The sequence below is a fragment of the Xyrauchen texanus genome, chromosome 29 (genome assembly GCF_025860055.1).
Source record: "Xyrauchen texanus isolate HMW12.3.18 chromosome 29, RBS_HiC_50CHRs, whole genome shotgun sequence".
NCBI lineage: Eukaryota > Metazoa > Chordata > Actinopteri > Cypriniformes > Catostomidae > Xyrauchen > Xyrauchen texanus.
This window is the reverse complement of record NC_068304.1, coordinates 29,453,760-29,473,431: the sequence shown is the minus strand read 5'-3', so window position 1 is coordinate 29,473,431 and position 19,672 is coordinate 29,453,760. Positions and strand designations below refer to the sequence as shown.

At 35.6% G+C, this 19,672-nt stretch overlaps 1 protein-coding gene and 1 long non-coding RNA gene across 3 annotated transcripts; one reads left to right on the top strand and one right to left on the bottom strand.

The window, feature by feature from the left end:
- The first annotated feature begins 442 nt into the window (after positions 1–442).
- Positions 443–11,603, top strand: chrna3 (cholinergic receptor, nicotinic, alpha 3). 2 transcript variants are annotated; one of them, XM_052097182.1, is made up of 7 exons: positions 443–508; positions 1,102–1,181; positions 3,511–3,650; positions 5,452–5,496; positions 8,066–8,175; positions 8,306–9,437; positions 11,196–11,603. In XM_052097182.1, the coding sequence occupies exons 2-7, from the start codon at positions 1,121–1,123 to the stop codon at positions 11,322–11,324; spliced, it is 1,617 nt and encodes a 538-aa protein (XP_051953142.1). In that variant the 5' UTR covers positions 443–508; positions 1,102–1,120; the 3' UTR covers positions 11,325–11,603. The 2 variants fall into 2 exon arrangements, with proteins under 2 accessions (XP_051953142.1, XP_051953143.1); XM_052097183.1 differs by lacking the exon at positions 443–508 and having other exon boundaries at positions 1,042–1,181.
- LOC127622970 (uncharacterized) lies at positions 9,522–11,707 on the bottom strand. Its single transcript, XR_007968028.1, has 3 exons — positions 11,594–11,707; positions 11,184–11,303; positions 9,522–10,261 (listed from the first exon to the last, which is right to left on the bottom strand). It is a non-coding gene; the product is annotated as an uncharacterized LOC127622970 (long non-coding RNA).
- Between the last annotated feature and the right edge of the window lie 7,965 nt (positions 11,708–19,672).

The following is a 19,672-nucleotide window of genomic DNA, read 5'->3' as shown; positions in this document are numbered from 1 at the left end:
AGTGCAGCCCTTAGCTATGTTTAGTTTCTCAAGTTAAACAGCTTTTAGACAAGTATAGTCAATTATTTGGACCTTGCTCTCAACTATCCACTCTCAACCTATATTACGTGTTTTAACGCAAGAAGACGTCCTGTCTGACAACCCTTAATCGTTTAAAGGTGCTGCAAGCAATTTTTGCGTTCTGAAGCTTTCACTTGACTGAGCCGTTGAATTAGCCACGCCCCCTCATTCCTAAACCCTACCCTACAAAGATCATTTTGAGACCAGAACCGAGCAAAAGAGCAGCATTGTTTATTCCTGTGGCTCTACAGTGGCACAATCGCGCCCTCAACTGATAAATATTATGAATCATAGCCTCAATGATCGCTTCAAATGAGAACGAGTAAAATGATTGACAGGTGACAAGCCTCAATGTCACATAGCTTGATTTCAGGTGACAAGCCAGTCTACAGCTGTTGCAGAGACCAGTGAGATTTCTCAGGACACTTATTTCGTTATTTCAAAAGGGGTAGGAACACATTTTTTTTTAATTTTTTTTTGGTGCATAATTTTCCATGAAAAAAATCCCTTACAGCAATTTAAAGGAGAGAGACTATTCGCTGTCCGAGGTGCTGAATTCCTTAGAGCGTATTGTGAATATCTTTTTGTGCATGGGGAAAACTATAGGAAAAAATGTTTTCTCATAATGCTAATAAATCAGCTGCTTTACCACTGACAATTTTTTATTTATATTTTTGCTCTTTTGGTTTAGGACATACCTATTGAATAGGCTAGGTACAGAAATTGTTCGCCGAATTGCTACTGGTGCATATAAACAAGTACATTTGCCCTGTTGGTCAAACCTAAACTAACTCACTCTCTCTCTCTCTCTCTCTCTCTCTCTCTCTCTCTCTCTCTCTCTCTCTCTCTCTCTCTCTCTCTCTCTCTCTCTCTCTCTCTCTCTCTCTCTCTCTCTCTCTCTCTCTCTCTCTCTCTCTCTCTCTCTGTCTCTCTCTCTATCCGCGCACGGCATGATTCACATTTGCCCTTCTCTCTGTCGCTTACCGGTTCACTCTTGCTTGCCTCCGTCCCCGTTTGGACCCCTTTGGATTATTTAAAAAGGAATTCTCTGGATTTTACGATGCAAGGCAGGGCTCTTCTAGTTTTTTACATCTGCCAATTTCTGATTTTTATCCTGTCGGGTAAGTAGAATAATACTGGTAGTATGCTGACCTAAAGCTTCGGCTACTTGTTGCTATTTACTGAAATATTTTTGTATGTTGTTTACAAATGATTTACAGTTTTTCTGAATTGCTAAATACATTTCTTGAAAACTTCATCCATTTTCTCACAACTTTAAACACAAAACCAAATCTTCAAACTACATTAACAAAACCCCTGACTCTTCTGGCAAAACCAAACACACTACTGAGCATTCATTAGACAGTACATCAGAAAATGTAGAACACAGAGTCCAGGTCATGCAGTTACAGAATTGTTATTATTATTATTGAATATAGCAAGCTCATATTGCAATTACTGTCAAAAAGGTACAGTAATCACAATTTACAGCAGTACAGTGAATATATGAATACTGTAAGATAGTACTGAATGTCTTGAATACTGTAAAAATGCAGAACTAAGAACACTCTAAATGAAAAACACATTACAGTACACTCACTCAAAAATGATGTGCAACTGCAAAATCAAAGTCAATGAAAGACTAATTCTGACTCAGCATCATGTTTAATATTAAGCTTTTCAAGGGGGCAATGAGCAAGATATTAATACAATTTATAAATAAATGATTTACTATATATATTATTTTGGGGGATGTTAATTAATATTTATACACATTGGTTAAAATGTACCCTAAACATATTTTGCATGCTAAAATTAAGAACAAATTTACTTGAAGAAAGAAGGTGCAAATTGCTGCCTCATTTATTGGGGGTAAATTCGATAGGGTTTCTTCAGTGTACAGAGAGTCTTAGCCTACATATTAGAGTGTGTTTTAAACCATGTAATGTTCATGAATGAAGGGGGACAAATGATATAAAATAGGTACTCTGTCTGGTCTTTCCAGAAAATAAAACTATAAACATGCAGCATACCTATTTTTAAAACAATTTCAAACACAAATCTTTTAATCGCATTAAAGATACTAACAGCATAAAAGAGATAAAAAAGAAAAAGACTTTATAATTGATTTTAATTAGTTGTAGGTTTACAGATAAGATTAAGATTATTTATGTTTGTGCAGACATAATCCTACTGCTTTTCATATTCGTATATAGGCCAACATATACATTTTTTTTATTATTTTTTTATGTGATTTTCCTTCTGGATGAATATAAGACATAGACATCTTTCAAACAATATTGTAGTCAAAGGTGACATTTGACTTCAGGGTTATCAAATACAATACTATGCCAAGAAAAGTTGACAAAATGCAGATAATGAGTGCAGAGTGGTGAGCTGCAATTACATTTTGTCTCGATCAATTTCACACATTTCTCCAAACTCAGGTCACTGCTCTCAATACAATTAACAAAGCAATCTGAACACTTTGTAATTGCCCTATAAACATTCATGGTTTTAAAACAGTTAACACAGACAACAATATTAAAGTCATATTCTCATATTGATATCTGCTGTAAATTTTTCACACAACTATCATAACTTAGGGTCAAAATTCAGAGCAAACAAACAATGAGGAAGATGATGAAGAGGTTAAAACTGAGAAGAGGTAGAGTGGGTAAAGTAAGATGAAATAGCAGGACGAATTGATGAGAAAAGAGGAATGTTTTCTCAACTCTTTCCGGGTTGAGCATTGAAAGAGTTGAGGAAAGACCAAATGGAGATGGTACAATGATGGTGAGCAGAGAGAATGATTGTAGTGCTGTCTTAGCTTCATACAATCTACTGTATAATTCTATACAGTATTTATATTCCACAGTAAACTTCCTTACCCTCTTTCTAGAGGTAACAGGAACAACAAAAATGTTGATACATTTTATGAAAACAGGTAAGGTCTTTATTTAGGATTTTTATGATAAATGTGTTATTTCAATAGTAGAGTTGTGTGTCTATAGCTGAAAATGGTATGAATACAAAAGAGAACACATCTATAGTTTGAATGTATTTCATTTTTATAAATGCATTATCAGAAAAGAATATAGTGCTTCATTATGCCATGAAATTGAATTGTTTACAAAACTGAGTGTCTGTTTTGTCTGCTGTGTGAATTCTTTTGAGAGCATTGATTAGAGTTTGGAGAAATGTATAAAATCAATTGAGAAAAACTGTAAACATTAGCCTAACGCTCTGATGCTTATAGTCAAACATGTTTAATTACAGGTTCCTCTCTCATAAAGTATAACTGTAGACCCCAGTGTATGAGTAATATACAGTACATTAATTGTCCTGTTTACTATCCTCTAATGTTTGCATTTATGCTTCTAAATGGGGTGTAAAAAAAGTTACCACAGTCAGGCATTGTCTGTAAATATGTAACTCCTTCTGATTTAGGGGTTACTTGTTCTGAAGCAGAGCACAGGCTGTTCTCTGTGATCTTCTCCAGTTATAACCAGTACATCAGACCAGTGGAGAATGTGTCTGACCCAGTCATAGTTCAATTTGAAGTGTCCATGTCACAACTCGTCAAAGTGGTGAGTGCCTGTCAAGAACAGAACAAAGACAGATATTATTTAATACCTGGCTTGATTATATTGGATTTTATGATTGAGTATGACTCCAGATTGTCATTGAGGTATTTCAGTGTTACTGTGTACAGTTGGAACAGATCCTATTGCCTGCTTGTTTCTTTAATTTGTGTAAAAAAGAGAGATGGGGAACTATTTGTGTCTCATTAGCTATATACTGAGGACAAAATTGTCCCCAAAAGTTTGATAAATTTGACAAAACCTCTATTTGGAGACATGCTCAATTGGAAAAATTATTAATAAATGAGGTAAATAATGATTCTAAAAATGCTAAAGGCTTTCTTTTAGGGGTAGGGTTTGGGTTAGTCTGAAATAATTATAATTAGCTTTAAATAAAAACAATATAAGTCTAGGGTATGCCCTTATTTATTTAGATAAGTAGCCATGTGTAAGTTTGTGTGTGGCTTTTTTCTTGCCCAGGTACTCCATACACACATCGCATGCATATCTCACCATTTAAGATGTTCCATGTTTCTATCAGTTATCTATTAGCCGCTATGATGAGTTTGGGTCATCTTTAAAGAAGATGTGAATTTCAGTCGAGCATGCTTAAGCTTCACTGGCTGTAGCTTCAAAGTCTCAGCACAGTCAGGCTGCTTCTCTGAGCCCTGACCTCTGAGACATAAATGATCTGTCAGTGTGAATGACTGTGTATGTGTATGATTTGCCAAATTGCACATTTTCATTTTTCTTCTGATGTCCCTCCATTCTTCTTCCTTTATTCTTCAGTGACCTCCCACACCCACTCCAGCCGCTGAGAGCCTCTCACTGCTTTTTTAATATATACTGTATATATTTTTTTCCATTCATTCTCACTTGTTTTCTTTGTATCATTTAATTCAACTGATTGCAGGTTTAAATGGGAGGAAGAATGGAGTGAGCAAGAAAGAAATCTTGCTCACTCCATTCTTCCTTCCATCCCCTTTCTCAGCAAACATCTTTAGTGAGCTTAAATTCAGACACTCTGTTGGATTAAAACTATCATTTGCAATGTATTTGAACACCCCTCTGTCTCATTGTCATACATCTATTTACTAGCAGTCTTTATTTTTCATCTGTATCTCCATTCAGATTTCCAGAATCTCAAAGGCCAAATAAAATGTTTCACAAGAAACTATCTAGAGCTTTATATCTTTGACTATCAACTGTAAAATGTAAATAGAATGTTTCCAGAGCCTTTATAAAGAACATGTTTTATACAAGCAGTGCTATGAGCATCACTTTCTGACCCTTGTTGACAAACTAGGGGTTGTTATGAAAATGTATTGCACTGGAGACAAATACCATTTACAAGTGTTCACTTACATTACATTTACAGTATAATGGATCAAGTACATTTAGTTTCAACAAATCAAAATTGTTTATTTGATGTAAGTGTCCAAGTCATTTTGGCATTCAAGAAAATCCTCAACATCAAATATAGCACTTCAAATGATAATCTAAAACTGCCAAGTCTACACTAGCTGTTTTGCTAGCATATTTGCGAACACCCTTGAAGTCCCTGTGTGCTTCATGGAGTGCCTTTAGGCGAGAGGACTCAGGTGGTCCTCAGTCTCAATCGGAGCACAGCCCATCTGTGAGACATGGAGGTCGACGCTGGCCTGCCTCAGACTGATGCCTGGAGTATGATCACTTATGACAGCATGTTTCTTCTTAAAGCTCTGAAATATTAATTTAGGGCAGTGTGGTATTCCCCCACGGGTGATCTATCTGCCCCTCTTACTGACACTCTCTGTCCCTTCCACAGGATGAGGTGAACCAGATTATGGAGACCAATCTTTGGCTGCGACATGTAAGCTCATACATTGTTCATGCATGTCCAAATGATACTGATTCATTAAGATAATTGCAAACACTGAAACATATTATCAGAAACAAGGTTTATATACCTTTAGCATTTAACTTTTTTTTTCTGTGACTTAACAGTTTAAAACAATTGGTACAGCATGTGGATATCATAGAACATCAGTGGAATACGAATGAGTTATTCATGTAAAACCCTGTTTGAGTTAAATATACATGGTGTTATATTTTCAGTGTTTTTACCTGTTGAAAAAACATTCATGCAGCTTTATAATATATAAAGATATGGATATGTAAGGCGCTATTGATGGGATGAAACAATATGAGAAGCCTTAATGGGAGTTTAAAGGGAGATATTTTAAGACATTTTAGGGAGTTCTCCCAAAAATTATAATAGATTATTTACTCACCTCATGCTTTCTCAACCTCTTATGACTTTCTTTCTTCTGAGGAACACAAACAAATATATTTTGAAGGATGTAGGATGTGTTTTTGTCAAATACATTTAAGTCAATGGGGTCCTAAATTTTCAAACTGTAAAACATAAAGGCAGCATAAAAGTAGTCCTCTCTAGTGGTTTAATTCATGTTTTATAAAGCAATATAATAGCTTTGGGTGAGGAAGAAAGCATAAAGGCAGTCCTTATTGCAAATGTATTATGCACATTCATGAGAGAATCTCATTCACACATCCACACGCTTGACGCATGAGCATTAGCATGTTCTTGCGAGATCTTAAGGTTGTATCGCAAACAAGTCAGATTTATAATTTTTGAGCGAACTATCCCTTAAGTGTTGATCAACAATACACATTAATATGACACTAAGAGCAGCTGTAATTGTTTAGCAGGTTTACTTGTTGGGCCATGGAAGGAGGCAACACTGAGTCCAACAAAATCCAGTTACTTCACATTGATTAAACATCTAAAAAAAAAATATTTAAAGCTTCGATGGTCAGCACCATCACAGCAAAGAAGGTGTTAAAAACACACATCTCATATGCACTAGCTGAAATAGAAAGGGGAACCAGTATGGACTGCAAGCCATTGCTATTAAATGCTTCAGGATAAGGCCCTGTTCCAGGTACAAGAAAAACAAACAAACAAACAAAAACAAAAAAGATAAGGCAACAGCCTAATCAAGTTTAGCCAATTAATCAGAATTAATGGCTAATCAATTAACCTAGAAAAATGAACCTAAAAAATTTTAATCAACTGACATGGACATTAGATAACAGAAAAATATCTGGATCTATTGACAATAGTTATAATCTATGCCCGTTGAAGTAACATTGTCTCCCTAAAATATACAGTATTAAGAAGGGAGAGTCAAATCCATCCGTCCTGTCCTCTGCTATCTCTCCTTTCTGCAACAACAGAGCTTTGCTCTATGTGTGTTTTTTTTTTTTTTTCTTCGGTTTGTGGGCAGACTTCATGGCCAGACTAAACCTGAGACAGCCTGGAAAATAACAAACGATAGCATGGCTTAAAGCCATGTGCCAATGTCTTTGAAAGATACGACAAACTCTATTTGTTTAGTCTTTGTGTTTGTGCTTGCTGTAATCTTTGAATTGTAAATGTAATTGAACATTAAAGGAACAGTTCACAAAAAAAAAAAAAAAAAAACATTCTGTCATATATCATGCCATCCCAAATGTATGAGTCTTTTTCTTCTGCAGAACACAAACAAAGATTTTTAGAATAATATCTCAGCTCTGTAGCTCCATACAATGCAAGTGAATGGTGATCAGATCTCTGAAGGTCCAAATATCACATAAAAGCATAAAATATATCCATATAAAAGTAATCCATAAGACTCCAGTGGTTTAATCAATGTCTTTTGAAATGATCCAATCGGATTGGGGTGGGAACAAACCAAAAAATAAATCCTTTTTCACTGTACATATTGCCATAGCAGTCCCTACAATTATGATTTCAAGCTGATTACACTTCCTAGTGCTTATTGCATGAACAGAGCATTAGACAGCACTATAGGAAGTGTAATCAAGCTTTAAATCACACTCGCCAAGGAGACTGCTGTCAAGATTTATAGTAAAAAAGGAATTACATTTTGGTCTGTTCTCACCCAAAACCGATTGGATCACTTCAGAAGACATGGACTAAACCACTGAGTCATATAGATTACTTTTCTGACCCATTTAAGTGATATTTGGGGGCTTTAGAGTTCTGGCCACTATTCACTTTCATTGTATGAACCTACAGAGCTGAAATACTCTTCTAAAAATCATTGCTTGTGTTCAGCAGAAGAAAAAAGGTCATACACCTCAGTGATGGCAATATATTTTCCATAATATGGAGTTCTTAACTGAAGTTACAAGAATAGTTGCTCATCTAATCTGCCAATCAGCCCACAGAATATATGAACCACCACTTAACTCATTCTAGTGACTTGAGCCCCTACTTTGTGGACAGCATGACAAATATGTTTACCCTTTAATACCAAACGATTATGTGGGCATGCCAACTCATGAAACCCAAGTTAAGCTTCATTATCAATTGTGTGAATACATATCCTCTCAACTATGTCTGTTTTTCATAGATATGGAATGATTATAAGCTCAGGTGGGATCCCAAGGATTTTGGAGGGGTGGAATTTATTCGTGTGCCCTCTAACAAGATCTGGAAGCCAGACATTGTGTTGTACAACAAGTAAGTCCACTGGTTGGCTCCATTAAACTATAGACATTTGTTGCACTCTTATGGGCATTTGAGCGTTGTCAGTCCATTATCGTGAACTCAAACAAATGATGCATGATCTGTTCTTTTTTTTTAACCACAGTGCAGTTGGAGACTTCCAGGTGGATGATAAAACTAAAGCTCTTCTACGCTACAATGGAGATGTAACCTGGATCCCACCAGCCATCTTCAAGAGCTCTTGCAAGATCGATGTTACTTATTTCCCTTTCGACTATCAGAACTGCACTATGAAGTTTGGCTCATGGACATACGACAAGGCCAAAATCGACCTGGTGCTGATTGGTTCCACTATAAACCTTAAGGATTTCTGGGAAAGTGGAGAGTGGACAATAATTGATGCTCCTGGATACAAGCATGATATCAAGTACAACTGTTGTGAGGAGATCTACACAGATATTACTTATTCTCTCTACATTCGCCGCTTGCCTCTTTTCTACACCATAAATATGATAATTCCCTGTCTTCTCATCTCCTTCCTGACTGTTCTAGTATTCTATCTCCCTTCTGATTGTGGTGAGAAGGTGACGTTGTGTATTTCTGTTCTCCTCTCCCTCACTGTTTTCCTCCTGGTCATCACGGAGACAATCCCGTCCACCTCTCTCGTCATCCCTCTGATTGGAGAATATCTTCTTTTCACCATGATATTCATCACTCTCTCCATCGTTATTACGGTCTTTGTACTTAATGTACATTACCGCACCCCTAAAACACACACTATGCCATGTTGGGTACGGCATGTTTTCCTTAGTATGCTCCCTCAGGTCATGTTCATGACCCGGCCTGGGAAAGACCCAGAGAGACAGGGCTGTGTGGGAGCCCCTCCACGATCTTGCACTCTTCATGCTTCAGGGTCTGTTCCCCAACACCTCACTAAGCAGCACAGTATCCCAGAAAGCCTGCCACCACGCCCTCATCTCTTCCTATGCACAGAGCTCAACAACCTGGGTGAGATGTCCAAGACAGGGTCCAACTTCCTGTGTAGAGAAAGACGATGTTCATGTTGCTGGAAGCAACACAGTACCAAACTGTCCATGGAGGGGAGAGCTGGTGCCATTATGGGAACAGGAGAAGGTGAAGAGAGTACCTGCTCCAGCTCAGAATCCCTGGAAGGAGGGTTTTTGTGTATGCCAACTCTCTCACCCGAAGTGAGAGAGGCCATCGAGAGTGTGAAATTCATTGCCGAAAACATGCGATTACAAAACGAGGCCAAGGAGGTAAAAGAATTCACATCATATTTATTGATGGAATACATGTATTTGTACATTTCTAAAAAGCTCAAATGTGACTAAATGATGAAAACTAATGATAGAATAAAACATTTTTTATTAATATTTTCATAATGTAGCAAGTTAGATGGTCTCTTGTATAAGCAGCCATGGTATGAAATTAGAAACTGCCACCCACCAAATGCAGTTATTTTGTGCACAGTGGCAGGTAATTTTGCTCATCTACCCGCAAATGTGGTGGGTGACCTCTAAGACATCTCAGAGTGATACATGTCAAGAAATGATGTATGACAAGTATCATATAGACACAAAGACCCACAGTTGAAGAACTTTATTATATCTTGTAGAACAGACGAAAGAAAATGTCTTATTCGCTGTTTGTTCAGAGGTTCAGAGGGACTATGCAGCTCATGCTAATATCTTGTAAAGCACGCGTATGTGAAGAGTTCTCACTTTTTCCATTGTAGTTTCTGTAAAGATTGGTTGCTGCGATGAGACAGGAGATGTAGGATCTATGTGCAGGCTTTAATAAAAATGATGACAGTCAAACAACAAATGGGAACTGATAAAGGAATACAAAAACTAAAGGGTATTTACACAAACAAGAGCTAATGAGTGAATGGAAAACAGGTGAGAACAATCAGGAACAGATGTCAGTGATGAAGGCAGTGCATACTGGGAAATGTAGTCCAGGAAAACACTTCAAAATAAAGAGTCCAGGAAGATACTGGTGAGAAAGGGGACCCGGAAGATGACCAGGAGGCCAGGGAGGAGACCCAGGGTAATTGATTGGAGTAGGATCTATGTGCAGGCTTAAATAAAAATGATGACAGTCAAACAACAAACGGGAACTCAAAACAACAACAAGCAAGAACTGACAAAGGAATACAAGAACTAAAGGGTATTTAAACAAACTAGAGCTAATGAGTGAATGGAAAACAGGTGAGAAAAAACAGGAACAGATGTCAGTGATGAGGGCAGTGCATATTGGGAAATGTAGTCTGGGAAAACACTTCAAAATAAGAGTGCTAAGAAACATGAGGGAGGCAGACTGAGACAGTTTCAGTCGTCTGAAAACAGCTTGCAAGAATAGTGTATATATGAGGTGCTCTGAATTTAGTTAACTTTTTTATACGGAGCAGTTTGTATTTTACATGCATTGTGAATGTAACTCTGTAGGTTTACTTTATACAATACATCTATTATACTGAAAAATCTAAGTAGCTGATAGAATTTCCCACTGTGGCTGGTGGGCAAGAGTTTATTTCGTAACCTGTTAACAACATTAGCTTTATAAAATAAAATGTATTTTATGTGTCAGCGAAATGTACATTGTAACTGCCTACGTTTAAATTGTTCTTAAGCTATTGCCTTAAAGGGATTGTTTACCCAAAAATGAAGAGTCTTTATATACTATATCCTTATGTTGTTACAAACCCGTATGACTCTTTTTTCCCCATGAAACACAAAAGAAGATGTTGGGCAGAGCGTTAGTCTAGGTCACCAATTACTGTCATTGCATCTTTTTTCCATTCAATAAAAGTAAATGGTAACTGAGGTCATCCAAGTTTGGAACAACATGAGGGCGAGTAAATCTTGACAGAATTTGTATATTATTCAATTTGGCATAAAATAAAATAAAATCATCTTATTTGGTAAGACTTTAATTCATGACTGGAGTGACATTTCCTTTTCATACACTCTCTCACATTCTGAATGTTTTGCTCTTCTAACCTGTCTTCAAAGGTCCAGGATGACTGGAAGTATGTTGCCATGGTGATTGATAGGATCTTCCTGTGGGTGTTTGTCCTTGTGTGCATTCTGGGTACAGCTGGACTCTTCTTGCAGCCACTCCTGTTGGGCGAGGACATGTGATACCTTCACAGACACAGACTTTAAATATTTTAACAGAATCTGAATTTGATATCAAACAGAATTTGAGCAACCCTAACTCAGCATTATGCAATTATTATAATTTGTATTTATTTTTATTTTTTATTTTTTTACAAATTCATATTCAGAGCTGAATTAAAATAAATCAGTTTACAGGATTGGTGACTCTGGGACCTCAAATGGAGTAGACAAAACAAAGGCATACATCAATGACTTAAGAAGATTTCTAAGTACCCAAAAAGCTTCCTTACCTGTGTCAATTTATAAATCCATCAAAGTCATGCAACCCATCAAATAATCATGAGCATCCTTTTGGTTGACCACAAGAGATGGAATTTTTGACACTAAAATGGAATGTAAGAGGCTTGTTGAACAGGAAGTGTATTCAGATGTTTCTCTTAAAGCATATTCAACTGTGACTTCCTGTTATGCATGAAACTTGTAGTACAAATATCACACATTTACACATCCCATCTAAACAGCCACTTCAACCCAATAGAATGTGCCTCTGAAATCTGCTTAAAACATGCTTTTTTTCAGAAGTATGAAAATACCATGTATGATCATTTTATTAGATTAAAAGGCCTTAAAATCAAACCTTTCCAAGCATTTTATTATTATTATTTTTTAATGAGTCTTTGAAAAAAAGTCCCTTTAAAGGAATGTTCTGGGATAAATACAAGATAAGCTCAATCAGAACAGCATTTGTTCCAATAGGTTTATTACCACAAAAAATTTAACTTTGACATTTTTATTAAATTAATTGTGTGTGCAGTATGACACTTACAACAGAAGTGATCTTTTTTCAGTAAAAGTACTTTGTCAGGTTAACTGTATTAACCTTGTAATTGCAAAGCTATATCCAATCCGCACCGTCGAGAACTCTGCGACAGCGCATCCTTCCCGGATTAAATCTTTTGCAGTTTAATAATCACACTGGAAATACAGTATCCTGATTTTCATTTGATTAACTGTGCATTAAAGGGGTAGTTCATTGGGTTACTTTTGAAATGTACTCCACTACAGATTACAGAATATATGCTGTAAAAAGTAATTTGTAATGTATTCTGTTAGATTACTCAAAATCAGTAACATTTTCTAAATACTTTGGATTACTTCTTCAGCACTGTAAGATTTTTTCACTTGTTTTGACTATAAAAACTCTACCAGTACAGTTAGAAAAAATACACATGTTAAAAATACATTCTCTGAAATACCTAAATATCTTATGCAGTGTTGTTTCTAAAATGAGATTAATCAAATTGATCTTGTTTTAAGGATTTTTAGATAGTTTTACAGGACAACAACACAAAAATTATTATCAAGAATATGATTGTTGACCTAATATCAAAGGTCTTACTAGAAAAAATAAATTATGATCCAAACTGAAATTTCTTGATAACAAATATGATCATGCCTTGTAACGTGCATGTAAAATGGCAAGAAATAGCATTTTAGCTTAGTGTAAAACTGACAATTTACACAAGGTTTATTTATATTTCTTCTGCTCCAAACTTACTTCAAATGTATTTCTCTGTCTGCTCGTATGAATGTAACATCATAAGAAATTGTTTCACTGCTGTTCAAATGCTCTTTAGATCGCATCATTTATATGTATAAATGTTTTCCATATGAAAGGACTAAATATTAAATAAAACAAATGACATTAAAATGCAAAGTAAATCAAAATACTTTTTGAATGTAACTTTATTCTAAATACTAATGATTTAAATTGTAACTGTAGTGGAATACAGTTACATATATTTTGTATTTTAAATATGTATTCCTGTTACATGCATTTCATTATTACCCAACACTGTGTATATGACTTTCTTTCTTCAGCAGAACACATTTGAAGAAAAACAGAAAAACATCTTAGCTCTGTAGATTCTTAAAATGCAAGTGGATGATGATCAGAGATTTGAAGCTCCAAAAATCACAGACAGTCAGCATAAACGTCAACTATATGACTCCAGCAGGTTAAATGAATGTCTTATAAAGTGATACGATTGCTTTTGGTGCGAGAAAGCTAAATATTTAAGTGCATTAATTGAACCACTGGAGTCGTATGGATGACGCTTCTGCTAACTGTCTGTTCTTTTTGGAGCTTCAAAAGTTGACTCACCATCCAATTGCATTGTAATGACCTACTCAGCTAAGAAATATTTTCTATTTTTATAGCTAATGCCACTTTTTTGACTGGATTCAAACCTCCATCTGTGTGTTCCACATCGTGGAAAACACAAGGCCCTACGTGAGGTAACCACTGTATTAGCAGACTCCAATTGCTGAATTACTGAAAATTAATTTGCATCCTGAGGTGTAAAGGCTGCATCACCTTGCTACCACCTCAGGGTGTTAGCAATTCATTAAAAAAAAAAATCATTGGTCCAACTTTCGTCATTGTCTAAAGTTTTTTTGTGCAACTGCGTATCATAGAATACATGTTACTATAACTACATTTTTGCTAAATGAATTTTACATGCCATGTTCTATGTTTTGCTGCAGTTTCCAGGTGAAATTAACAGTAGAGGCTCTACAATAACCGTGTGTTTTATTCACTTTCACACAAATCACAACTACAATGGCTGATTATGACTTTATAAACAGTTATTTTTCGCACTATTACTCACACACTGGTATGTTATGACATCAAAACCAGTTTACTATAACATATAATTTAAAAAAACTACAGATTTAAATCTTGTTTTACAGACCCACATCCATTTACACATTTATTCCAATGTGATTAGCCTCCATGGAAGCTCAGCCAAACACGCAAGCTGACATGTGAGATGAAAGCGTCATAGCAGTGACACGAAATGACGTGGTTGCTTCAGAAAATGTGCTTGTCATGTCGCATTTCAAGTCAAGTCAAATTTATTTGTATAGCGCTTAAGAAAATTAATGAATGAATATAATTCCAATATCAAATATTTTTGTTTAGAACATTTAGTTGTTAACCCTTTCATATGTACAGTCACACATATTTGATGGTTAATAACTAGGCCCCGCAGAGTAGCATCACACCTATGTGTTTCTGCAACAGCCAGATATGCTACAAGCTGCCAGATTCAAATCACCTTTCACTCTGACACAGGCTGCACTGGTCAAGTGTTTGTAATTTATATTTACTCAAACAGCTACTCATGCAGTCTTTTAAACCACAGAATAAGTTTCTTTTAAATACATACATCCAACTAGTCATCAAAGTACCACAATAAATAGTTTAAAGCCCTTATATGCACAGTCAATACATCAAACACAATCTTCCTCTGATGTGTCCTGCCAAGTGTTTACATTAGTAGCAGTTGTCATTCGTCAAACAGCTATTCAAAGAGTCTTTTCAAGCACATATGTTTATTTTATGTAACAAACAGCCTAATTGTCACCAAAGTACCACAATAACAGTTCACAGCTTATATATGCACAACCATCACATCTAAACATGCAATCTTCCCATGCACGCAGCCAAGTCTTCTTATTAGGTGCAGATGTGGTTTTCATTCACACAAACAGCAACTCAAACAATCGTTTCAGGCATATAATATGTTTGATTTCTGAAACAGACAGCCAAACTATCACAAAAGCACCATGAGATCAGTTTAAAACTTGTATACTCACAGTGAAAACATGCTGATTGAGCTTGATTTTCCGATGCACACAGCAATGTCTGTTCACACACCACACACACACACACACACACACACACACACACACACACACACACATGTTGTGTTTCCATGTTTTATGGGGACTTTCCATAGATATAATGGTTTTTATACTGTACAAACTTTATATTCTATCCCCTAAACCTAACCCTACCCCTAAACCTAACCCTCACAGAAAACTTTCTGCATTTTTACATTTTCAAAAAACATAATTTAGTATGATTTATAAGCTGTTTTCCTCATGGGGACCGACAAAATGTCCCCACAAGGTCAAAAATTTCGGGTTTTACTATCCTTATGGGGACATTTGGTCCCCACAAAGTGATAAATACACGCTCACACACACACACACACACACACACACACACACACACACACACACACACACACACACACAATGTCTGACAAGTCAAACAGTGCATATAGGCAAACTGGACTGCTGATATCATTTGTCCATTAGTTTTTTACAGCTATAAAAACAAAATAAATAAAATAAAAACAGTACAGCAGACATAATCAATTTGTTCACATTTACTATATTATATACAGTTTTTTTTCTACACCCTGCACCACTCTACCGGTTGTGCAGTGTCATGTGCAAAAATAACTCACTCCAGGGGGCACTGCATGGAAAAAGTAGACCCTACTCATAATTAGTAAACTAAGTAAGTGTTGTGAATCAATGATTAAACTAAATTATTTTATATGTACTATAAGTTTTAGTGTAAAAGTCCTTGAAGTCATCCCAAATTAACCTTTGATTGTCCTTTGATTTTGGCCGATGAAGGCATTTTGTTTTTATGAATTTTCTATGTAGTTTAAGAGAGTGTTGTCCCTCCTTTTCCCAAGTTGATATAGGTATCATTCAGTGAGGAGCATCACAGTCCATCTGAAACACAACAGGAATCGGACATAATAGATATAATACAATTAGCGTAGATGCCATTTCATTTAAAGCAGGGTTAAAGAATAAGATAAGTGTTTTTGGTTCCGGCAGACCTAATCTGTACATGTAACAAAAACCTTGTTAGCGAGACAGTCAAACACTTTTATTATACAAACATATTTTCCTAGACAAATAAATATTTTCCCAGACCTTTAGGCATTTTTCTCTTTTTCCATGACTGGATTGCAAAATTCCAGGTTTTTCAGGATGCGTGGGAACCCTGTAACAATCATGGCTTCACTGCCACTAGAGCGTTAATCAAACTGATACAGATCATATGAGCATTTTGAAAGCTTCAAAAGAGAGTTGAGAGTTTTATGCAATGCGCTTCTGTTCACTGTACAGTTAATGCATTCCTGACAATGACAAAAAAAACTTTATACCCGCTATCAACCCTTCAAAAAGCCATGTGAATAAAGAAAGCATTTCAAGTAATGAAACTATAAACATCTGTGCTACTGTCCCTGAAGCTGACAGGTTGAATTATTATGTGCATTTTTCCCCCAAAGTGACAGATGTGCCCCTGGCTGCACTAGCATTTACAATTGTCAGTATCTGTTTTTATAACACCATAAATTAATTTATAGTCACAATTTCATCTTAAGTTTCTGAGAGCTAGAATAACTTTGGTAGGCTATAAAAACACCACAAGTGTGCCTTTCAGTAGCATGACACTTATTATACACTTAAAATACATACATTTATCTCCAAACAATGAATTATAATTTTCACAGCCAAATAATCAATTCATACTATTTGTTTGATAAAAATATGATCAGTAAATGCAGAATTGTGTTGTATTTTACTGATTTGTTTTTACTTCCTCATCAACATTCAAGCTAAAAGCTCTTAGTTCAAGGGTTTCCCAGTCAAAAAAGGTTTAGGGGCTATTTCTTCATCATTTGACAACATATTATTTAGGCAAAGAAGTAACCGACATCATGAGCTCATGATATAACTGGCATCATTAGTTCATGAGCTTATCTGATAAGCAAAGCACTTCAGTGAAACCCTTGGGGCTTTGTTAAGTAAGGCAAATGTATTTGAAACGTTAGCACTTAAGTACCAAAGATTTTTCTGAAATTCTTTATTAGCTGATCCTTGCAAAGGAGAACCAGCCATCTAGGGCAGCAACGCTTTCTGGGGCTTCACGACAGGGTACCAGAGCTAGCAAGATCGTGATGGGAGAAGGGTGCCCCAATTAGTACCACCCCGCCCCCCCGAACAAGAGCTTGCAAGATCGCGAATGGGAGAAAGGGGTGCCATGACAGGATTCTCAGCCTTAAAGGCTCCATGTAAAAATAAAATAATAAATTGATCAATTGTCATACATTATACATACATTTCTGCATATACATGGTGAAATTATTTATTTTTCACATATCCCAGCTAAGCTGGGGTCAGACATGATACAGCGCCCCTGGAGCAGGTAGGTTCAAGGGCCTTGCTCAAGGGCGCAACAGTGGTGTCTTGGTGGTGTTGGGGCTTGAAAACCTGACCTTCTGGTCAGTAACCCAGAGCCTTAACCGCTGAGCCACCACTGCCACTAAATGTGGTTAGGAACAAACATAAAATAACCATGATATACAGTAGGCCTAGGTTACACCATGACAGAGGATCATCTCATTGGTCTTGCCATAATTAGTATCATCCATGTAACTGCTGTTCAGATATGAATAGCTAAGTTATTGATGATTTTGCATCAATATAAACTAGGAGGGGTGGATTACATTTTAAATGAGTGTTTATGTTTAATAGCGCGGAGTAGCAGCAATCTGTAAGAAGTCTGCCATTTTCTGTATTAACTGACCCTACAATTAAGTTGTGTAGCCTACTGTATATACAATGCCAATGTTAATAGAATGTGGAATATATATATATATATATATATATATATATATATATATATATATATATATATATATATACTATATATATAGTCATTATACTTAACTATTGTCCTTAAGTATTACTAATTACTAATAAATAATTATTAATAAATACGTGTTACTTAATTTACATTTCTATATACATATATATATATATATATATAGCTCTGGAAAAAAAATTAAGAGACCTCTCCAAATGATCAGATTACTATTTATAGGTATGTGTTTGAGTAAAATCTAAATTTCTTCTCAATAAAAATATTGTCTTTTAGAACATTTATTTGCAGAAAATAACATCTGGTCAAAATAACAATATTAATGTTTTAACTTAGGAAAAGTTCAGAAATTAATATTTAGTGATTAATATAATTAATATAACCCTGATTTTCAATTACAGATTTGAAGCATTTTGCATGCTTTCTACCAGTCTTTCACATTGATGTTGCGTGATTTTATGCCACTACTGTCTCAAAAAAGTGTCAACAGACACTGGAATGGAATGGCTGCCATACATGTAGAGATGCCGATTTAAGAGCCATTTGGAGTAGTCTCTTAATTTTTTTCCAGAGCTGTATACACTGTATATATACAGTATGTATATAAACTGTATACTGTTTCTTTTGAAGAATACAAATTATGATTTCAATGCAAGTGAATGGTGGCCAATCAATGGTGGGGGCATGTCAAATCTTGCCTAGGGCACCAAGTAAGCCAGCACCACTACTGTTAATTGCAGAATGTTGAAAGTATGTAAATAGGTGACACCTGCATAATCACAACAAAAAGCACAACCTTTTTTCAACATCCCCGGAGGGCTTTATCCTGGGGGTCATTGCAAATGTTGCAAATGCAAAATATAAAAAAAAACTATTACAAGTTACTAATTTTGAAATTGCTACAAACAAAACTTACACTATAAAGAATCAAAGTGGATTTAACAATAAATTAATATAATTCTTCCAGCTGCTTAAACAAGTCTAATATGTGGATTTCAAAGCCAAAGAAGCATAAACAGAAAAATAGAAGAAGTAATCAACACCTATATGCGTATGAGTTGACATTGAGTTTCACTGGAGAGTATACAGTAATGTGGTAAAAATAATCTGTAACTTGGTTTGATTATATGTTATTTCATTTTTTAAAGAAATAAAAAAAAAATCTTGCTAATTGATCCTTGCTAGTTACAGGTAAGGGAGTTTCTTAGATGGACATTAAAATAAGTATATGTTACCTATTATTTGGTTTAGGTGATCTAGGGGTTCTGCCTGTACTCATTTATTTGTTATAGAAATTCTGACATAAGTAAAAGACACAGTCATTTGACTTTCAGTGGCATTTTTCATTTGAATTTAATATAGAATTCCTTCATTCCACTTAAATAAAATAAATACATACTATGCATTAAGAGTCCACTTTTAGTTTTATCTTCTAATTCATGATATTTCCTAAAGTGTTACACTGTATGAACTTGTGAGAATTCTGCTGACTGAGCAAAACATTTGGATATCAAAGTGACAGATCTGCCCCAGGTTGTCTCGAAATCTATCAAGAACATGTTTAGTTGAAGTTGCATAGCATACTAAAATGAACAGTTCTGTCACACTGCTTCAGTCTGTTACTAAATACAATTAAGATATATTTTACAAGACAACAAAACACGAAGTACAGAAAAGGATTACCCATAAATGACCCACAGCGTGGCTCTGGGCTAAACTGTCATTAGACTGCAAATTAATTGATAATGTTCATCATAGTTCATTGCCTCTGTGACTTTGCCGGTTGACAAGTAAAAACTTGTTCGTTATGCTGTTTTGAAATGCCTTG

Coding starts and splice junctions, on each gene's coding strand:
- chrna3 (XM_052097182.1), top strand. CDS start 1,121: ATGCAAGGCAGGGCTCTTCTAGTTTTTTACATCTGCCAATTTCTGATT. Junction 3,651..5,451: donor TGTCACAACTCGTCAAAGTG/GTGAGTGCCTGT, acceptor TCCCTTCCACAG/GATGAGGTGAACCAGATTAT. Junction 9,438..11,195: donor TACAAAACGAGGCCAAGGAG/GTAAAAGAATTC, acceptor CTGTCTTCAAAG/GTCCAGGATGACTGGAAGTA.